Source organism: Doryrhamphus excisus, linkage group LG10 (assembly GCF_037039965.1).
Source record: "Doryrhamphus excisus strain RoL-2023G ecotype Guam linkage group LG10, RoL_Dexc_Guam_v1.1, whole genome shotgun sequence".
Taxonomy (NCBI): Eukaryota; Metazoa; Chordata; class Actinopteri; order Syngnathiformes; family Syngnathidae; genus Doryrhamphus; species Doryrhamphus excisus.
In genome coordinates, this window is record NC_136366.1 from 15,664,507 (window position 1) to 15,672,532 (window position 8,026).

Genomic DNA, 8,026 nt, shown 5'->3' on the forward strand with positions numbered 1-8,026 from the left:
TTTTATTTTCCCTTAAAGCAGGGGTCTTAAACTAATTTACCTAGGGGCCACTGGAGCTAGGGTCTGGGCAAGGCTGGGCCGCATCAGGTTTTCAAAAAAAAAAAAAACGCATTTATTAAAAACTGAATAAACTTTGCTTTGGTTTCGATTTTCTACAAAAAAGCTCTCATAAATCATTCCACTGTTCTCAAATATCTTACTTTTTATTTTTCTACAAAAATAAGATCAAGAATAAAGAAAATCAATCAGTAATAAATATAATAAAACAGCAAATAATTAAAAATTAAGAAACCACATATAGTTGGTGGGTAGACAAATTATTTTTTTCAGATTAAAATGAACAAAGCATTATTAGAGCCCTGTAGACATGACAAAACACGACTATAGTCACATTTATACTCTTTTTATTTACAACATATTGCGCGACTGCAGGGTCTTGAGACACATGCTAACGCGCAAACTAGAGAGCTAGCGACCTAAACGGTAGCCTTCAAGTTATTTCCTTTAAACTTAAATAGCCAAAAACTTACCACTTCCACACGGATAGGGAGGATAACTATTAACAGTTATTTAACCTTTAACATGAACATTAATCAAACGTAATCATTTTTTCTGGGTACATGATACCATACAGCATCCATATCAAACTTGCGCGGGCCGCACGAACATTAAACTTTCATATCAAGGCGGGGGCCTCAAACTAGTGTCCTGCGGGCCACATTTGGCCCGCGGGCCGCGTGTTTGAGACCCCTGCCTTAAAGGAATAATTCAGCAGCTACCTGCCTTTCATTTCATCATCTTCCAATTATTGCAAGTTCTTGAAACATGAGGCGTACAAAACAATATTAAACCAGAGAACAAGAGTATCCAAACTCTTTCTAGTTTCACCTTTGTATACCCTGCTGCTGAAATATAGATGTCTACATCTAGAATGATTAAGATAAAATTATAATTTCTTTGTTCATGAAATACGGCAACAATAGGCATTTTTCACCTAAATAACCATAATTCTGGTTAATGAAATACTTATTAGTATAGCAGTGCTACCTTTAGTTCAATTAATAGTTTGCTCAAGAAAGGTGGTCCTTTTTAACGTCAGCTCTCCATGCTGCCGTGTTAGCAGGAACTGACACTGCGGTCGGGATGCTTTCAGCTGCGCCGCGTCCTCGCAACACTCGACGAACTTCTTGGCCGCCCTCTGGGCAAAGTGCACGTTGCCACGAGCCTTGGTGACGGCGGCGTACTCCTGTGACTTGAGCTTACCGTAGTAGTCGGAGAACTTGTTGTAGAGGATGGAGATGGGCATGCCGTTGAGGATGATGCCAAAGGAGATGCAGGCAAAGGCGAAGATGCGGCCCAGGTTGGTCTCTGGAAGCATGTCGCCATATCCCACCGTAGAAATGCTAACCTGAGACGTGACAAGGTCGAGAGAAGGTTAGAATAGAGGTCTTAACCTTCCTCTTGTGTTAGATTTCTGGTATCACCTCTTATGTTACCGGGTCGGTTTTGACCCATGTATTAAATCAGCTATAAAATACACTAAAAACAATACGTTACCATCAAATTTGCTTCTCATGTCTTGGTTATTTTCTTAGGCTTCCTCATCCATGAAAATGTTGGTTTTAATACTTTTGGTGTGGCCTTTTTGTCACTATACCCCTCGATTTTATTTTCCAAAAATGGTAAAATGAACTTCAAAAGAATCATATTAATAAATTGAAGGTTCTTTTGTTACCTGGCTATTACTGAGGGATATAGAACATATCTCTTAAATCAATTAGTGATTAATACTAAAATGAGAAAATAAATAAAACTAAAGAAACATCTATGACAGGGGTCTCAAACTCAATTTACTTGGGGGCCACTGGAGCTCGGGTCTGGGTGAGACTGGGCCGCATCAGGTTTTCCAAAAAAAAAAAAACGAGAAAACAATTTAAAAAAAACTCCGCTTTGGTTCCAATTTTCTACAAGAAAATAAAACATTCCACTGTTCTCAAATCTCTTAATTTATTTTTCTGCACAAAATAAGATGAAAAATAAATAAACAAATCCAGAAAAGAAAATCAATCAGTAATAAATATAATAAAAACTTAAACCACATATAGTTGGTGGGTAGACAAATTATTTTTCGCAGATTAAAATGAACAAAGCATTATTAGAGCCCTGTAGACATGACAAAACACGACTATAGTCACATTTATACTATTTTTATTTACAACATATTGCGCAACTGCAGGGTCTTGAGACACATGCTAACTCGCAAACTAGAGAGCTAGCGACCTAAACAGTAGCCTTCAAGTTATTTCCTTTAAACTTAAATAGCCAAAAACTTACCACTTCCACACGGATAGGGAGGATAACTATTAACAGTTATTTAACCTTTAACATGAACATTAATCAAACGTAATAATTTTTTCTGGGTACATGATACCATACAGCATCCATATCAAACTTGCGCGGGCCGCACTAACATTAAACTTTCATATCAAGGCGGGGGCCTCAAACTAGTGTCCTGCGGGCCACATTTGATTTGTTGATTTGACGTGTTGATTATGTAATTCTTTTTATGCATTAAAATGTAAAACGGGTCGGTGCCGACCCTAACACGAGAGGACGGTTAATGGACTCACCGAAGCCCACCACCAGGCGAGCGGGATGGAGGTGAAGTTGGTGCTGGGAACGTCGTGCTCCACCGTGTACACCATGGCTGAAAACACAAAGATCCCAATGCCGATAAAAAGCAGCAAACAGCCCACCTAAAAAAAAAAAACAAAAACACACACGCACGTCACTAAAGTGGTCCATTTGGAAATGTTATAAAATATTTCAATGTGACCTGCTGGTAGCACTGTCTCAGCGTGAATCCAAAGGCTCGAAGGCCTGTGGAGTGACGAGCCAGTTTGAGAATCCTGAAGATCCGCATCAGACGCATGATCTTCAGAACCTGTCCCACCTCCACAACAGATGAATACCGTAGGACGCTGTACTGATAGAATATATCTAACGGAATACACTTGTTACCTTTCCGACACGCGCCATGGTCTCAATGTCGCCAGAACGCATGTGTGCATCCTCGTCGTCAAAAAACTCCAGGATCACTTGCAGGTAGTGCGGCAAGATGGCGATCAGGTCGACGGAGTTGAGAACGCTGCGTCCGAAACATCTGAGGTCCGGGGTGGACAGCAAGCGGAGAGCGTACTCCAGGGTGAAAAAGGCGATGCAGAAAGTCTCCACACATTCGCCGTAGAACCTTCCACTCGGCTGCCCTGATGGCGTCTGGAAAGGAAGAATCAAACCGCTTATCTTCATGTTTTTCATTCATTCATTTTCAACCGCTTTTCCTCACGAGGGTCGCGGGCGGTGCTGGAGCCTATCCCAGCTGACTTTGAGCGAGAGGCGGGGTACACCCTGGACTGGTCGCCAGCCAATCACAGGGCACATATAGACAAACAACCATTCACACTCACATTCATACCTATGGACAATTTGGAGTCGCCAATTAACCTAGCATGTTTTTGGAATGTGGGAGGAAACCGGAGTACCCGGAGAAAACCCACACATGCACAGGGAGAACATGCAAACTCCACACAGAGATGGCAGAGGGTGGAATTGAACCCTGGTCTCCTAGCTGTGAGGTCTGCGGGCTAACCACTCGCCACCCATCTGTGTTTTTATAAAAGTTATTTAGATTTTAACTTTACACCTTGTACTGCATTTCCTCCACCGTGTTCAGCGTCATGGCAACCAGCGAAATCAGCACAAACATGGACGACGCCACCGCTATCAGCTTGGCGGCAACTGAGGAGAAAGGCTTTTCCATCATGTTCCAGATTTTCCAACGGGTGTGCCCGAATGCCATGTTGCGATACAAGGCCTCGTTCTCCTCCATCTCCACCTGCAGGACACAGAAGAGCTGAAAAGAAACTAACAATTTGGGGAAGAAAATACTAATACTACTAGAAAAACAAGCACAGGAATCCCTCAAGGATGTGTGCTTAGCCCCTTTTCATGCTACCAACAGTCATCCAGCACCAATCACATTGTTCGTTTGCAGATGGTAATTGTGATGGGACTCAGTAACCAGCCTAATCTACTAATTTCCATCCATTTTCCTCCGCTTATCCGGGTCCGGGTCGCGGGGGCAGCAGTCTTAGTAGGGAAGCCCAGACTTCCCGGTCCCCGGCCACCTCCTCCAGCTCCACCGGGAGGACACCAAGGCGTTCCCAGGCCAGCTGTGAGACATAATCCCTCCAGCGTGTCCTAGGTCTGTCCCGGGGCCTTTTCCTGGCTGGGCATGCCCGGAACACCTCACCAGGGAGGCATCCGGATTAGATGCCCGAGCCACCTCAACTGAAGCGGCTCTACTCTGAGCCCCTCCCGGATGACTGAGCTCCTCACCCTATCTCTTAGGGTGAGTCCAGCTGCCCTACGGAGGAAACTCATTTCAGCCGCCTGTATCCGTCATCTCATTCTTTCAGTCATGACCCAAAGCTCCTGACCATAGGTGAGGGTGGGAACATACGTAGATCCACCGGTAAATTGAGAGCTTTGCCCTCTGGCTCAACTCTCTTTCCACCACGACTGTCCGGTATAGCGACCGCATTACTGCCGAAGCTGCACCGATCCGTCTGTCGACCTCACGCTCCCACTTTCCCCTCACTTGTGAACAAGACCCCGAGATACTTAAACTCCTCCACCTGGGGCAGGACCCACTGCTCCAGGGGCCATTAGTACACCTACTAATCTAATTTAACATTTCCTTTCTGGATTTCCACATGTTTATTCTTCATTCATACTGTATTTGTGGGCCATTTGTTCAATTCCCTGTATGTCTGTTAACTGACAAAGCTCCTTAATCTTGGGAGCAAGGACATGTTGGTGAAAGTGTGCCAAGAAGTAGCTTTTTTTCCCTCCACACACCATCTGCCAAGAAAAGCACTGATTTAGGTCAGACATGCAGATTAGGTCGAAAAAACAACAACAAAAACAGTGCAGCAATGCAACAGGATTAGATGAGGTGACATTTTGTGGTCAGTGTGCAGATTTCAAAAATACATCATAAAAGTATTCAAATACTGAAGCGAGATAAGTGTGATTTCATATTTTCAGATCAACATTTGCAATAAAAGCTACTCTGGAATTGTTACACTCGTTAAAATATGAGGCTGCATTTGCAAATGACTGATGTTTATCTGATAACTACTTGATGGTGCATTCAAGGACCCCCCCCCCCCCCCCCCCGGGAATATGTAGCGACAGTAAAGCAGCTACCTCAGCCATCAGTTGCTTCTGGATTCTCAGCTGCTCGTTCAGCTCGTCTTGCCGCTCTTCGAATGCGATGCGACAGCAGCGCTGACAGTTCTTGATTCTGACCCCCCAGTAGTTGATCTCCTCCAGGAAGTGGCGGGGGCAAAGTTCCTCTTTAATGCACAACATCCCAGTCCTGGTAGAATTAGAATTCCAGTTTTAAGTGTTTGAGGTTTGGTAGTTTTAGTCCCAGTTTGTTTTACCTGTAATAGTTGAAGATGTAGTGGAAAATAGCGGGGTCCCGGTCAAAGAAGAACTCGTTACCGTGGACGACATAGTCATCACACAGGTCCAACTTCTTACTGTGGTCGGTATAGATGGCTAGGCGGCCAATCCGGGTTCTCGGATACCTGGCTGCTAGCCTGTATGGCAGATGGTACACCTGAAAAGAACAACAATAATATATTTGTGTGGAGAAAAGTGATGTTATGTCTTGTACTTCACTGTCAAACATCTTCATGCTCGACCTGGAGATGCTAGGAGTTTGTCAAACCTTCATAACATCTTATGCAAAATCCCTCATAATGCTTCCATCATGTACCAGTCTAATAAAGAAACGTGATTGACAAGTGTAACTATACCAGACCAATCTGGAAGTGGTAGAAAACTTACGGTTCCACCAACATTGATGTTGAGTGTGAAGTCCTTAGCAGGAGATAACAGCATATGGGTTGTGGATGGATCCTCTTCTTCATCCTCAGCATAAAGATCATAGATGTCTCTGCCCAGGTCCTTTACAAATAAACACTTGGTGCTCAAGAGGAAACAAAAAACATTCATTTTCTACCGCTTTTCCTTACAGCCTATCCCAGCTGTCTTTGGTTGAGAGGCGGGGTACACCCTGGACTGGTCGCCAGCCAATCACAGGGCACATATAGACAAACAACCATTCACACTCACATTCATACCTATGGACAATTTGGAGTCGCCAATTAACCTAGCATGTTTTTGGAATGTGGGAGGAAACCGGAGTACCCGGAGAAAACCCACGCATGCACGGGGAGAACATGCAAACTCCACACAGAGATGGCCCGAGGGTGGAATTGAACTTGGGTCTTCTAGCTGAACAAGCTAAACACTTGGCGCAGATTAGTAACATTTTATTCATTCATTGATTTTCTACCGCTTATCCTCGAGGGTCGTGGGGGTGCTGGAGCCTATCCCAGCTGTCTTCGGGCGAGAGGCGGGGTACACCCTGGACTGATCGCCAGCCAATCACAGGGCACATATAGACAAACAACCATTCACACTCACATTCATACCTATGGACAATTTGGAGTCGCCAATTAACCTAGCATGTTTTTGGCATGTGGGAGGAAACCGGAGTACCCGGAGAAAACCCACACATGCACGGGGAGAACATGCAAACTCCACACAGAGATGGCCCGAGGGTGGAATTGAACTTGGGTCTTCTAGCTGAACACGCTAAACACTTGGCGCAGATTAGTAACATTTTATTCATTCATTGATTTTCTACCACTTATCCTCGAGGGTCGTGGGGGTGCTGGAGCCTATCCCAGCTGTCTTCGGGCGTGAGGCGGGGTACACCCTGGACTGATCGCCAGCCAATCACAGGGCACATATAGACAAACAACCATTCACACTCACATTCATACCTATGGACAATTTGGAGTCCCCAATTAACCTAGCATGTTTTTGGAATGTGGGAGGAAACCGGAGTACCTGGAGAAAACCCACGCATGCACGGGGAGAACATGCAAACGCCACACAGAGATGGCCGAGAGTGGAATCAAACCTTGGTCTCCTCGCTATGAGGTGTGCGCGCTAACCACTAGACTGCCGTGTCGCCCATTGAAAATCAAAAGTGAAAATATTAAAAACTGTATTTAATAACTGTATTTTTTGGCCCTTTGTATTAAGTTGTGGACTCCTATAGAGCAGCTACACATGATAACCACCACAAGCGTAGTTCAAGGATCTGCACCTATTCAGCTGTATTTCATGGTTCCCGCAAAAACGGTCAGTTTTAACGGAGAAAACCCACACATGCACGGGGAGAACATGCAAACTCCACACAGAGATGCCCGAGAGTGGAATTGAACCCTGGTCTCCTAGCTCCCACTAGACCAACGTGCCGCTGAAACAAAAAACAGTAACGAAGTATCCATGTAGGACATATTTACACATTTATACACAAATTAAAAACATCTGACCTGCATAGAATTCCATGGCTTCACAAAGATCATTGTAAGATCCAGAAAGTCATCCGGTTCCCTGAAGGCTGCAGTCCGGCTGCCGTGTTTGTAGCTCGGGAACAAACTCCTACTTCGGGCTCTCAGGTGTTGCAACATGCTGAGAAACTGCAAGACCAAGCAATCTCACACAAAAATGGGCATGTAGCAGGAGAGACAAGAACGTTTAGTGCATTTGCATAAAAATCCAATCATTGCGCACACGCAGAAACACGACAGGAGTATCTTGGATGATCTGGGTGCTTTAGATGGTATTATCCTTTCTTTATCCCTCTCCTACTTACACCAATCTGGTTCAGCAGCACTGCAGGAGATGCCACGTATGAACCATTATTGTATTACCACAAAGTTTGACCAAATTGAATTCAACTGAGGTTTTCTACCCAGCCATCCACTCAAAGAGGTGATTTTTTTTTTATGATTTGAATTTAATAATCTTCCTCCTTGGTAAAACTGCTGACAGAAAGCCACCATTGGAACAAGATTCCGGTTCAGAATTTAATTCA

At 44.4% G+C, this 8,026-nt stretch overlaps 1 protein-coding gene across 1 annotated transcript; it reads right to left on the reverse strand.

Moving 5' to 3' along the window:
• Nucleotides 1–34: 34 nt before the first annotated feature.
• kcnv2a (potassium channel, subfamily V, member 2a) lies at nucleotides 35–7,940 on the reverse strand. The gene is made up of 9 exons (XM_058064907.2): nucleotides 7,482–7,940; nucleotides 5,920–6,039; nucleotides 5,511–5,689; nucleotides 5,272–5,443; nucleotides 3,704–3,895; nucleotides 3,022–3,276; nucleotides 2,837–2,953; nucleotides 2,631–2,756; nucleotides 35–1,408 (listed from the first exon to the last, which is right to left on the reverse strand). Exons 1-9 carry the CDS (start codon nucleotides 7,617–7,619, stop codon nucleotides 1,055–1,057), a joined length of 1,653 nt encoding a protein of 550 aa, XP_057920890.2. The 5' UTR covers nucleotides 7,620–7,940; the 3' UTR covers nucleotides 35–1,054.
• Nucleotides 7,941–8,026: the final 86 nt, after the last annotated feature.

Coding starts and splice junctions, on each gene's coding strand:
- kcnv2a (XM_058064907.2), bottom strand. CDS start 7,619: ATGTTGCAACACCTGAGAGCCCGAAGTAGGAGTTTGTTCCCGAGCTAC. Junction 6,040..7,481: donor AGCCATGGAATTCTATGCAG/GTCAGATGTTTT, acceptor TTATTTGTAAAG/GACCTGGGCAGAGACATCTA. Junction 5,444..5,510: donor TACATCTTCAACTATTACAG/GTAAAACAAACT, acceptor TAATTCTACCAG/GACTGGGATGTTGTGCATTA.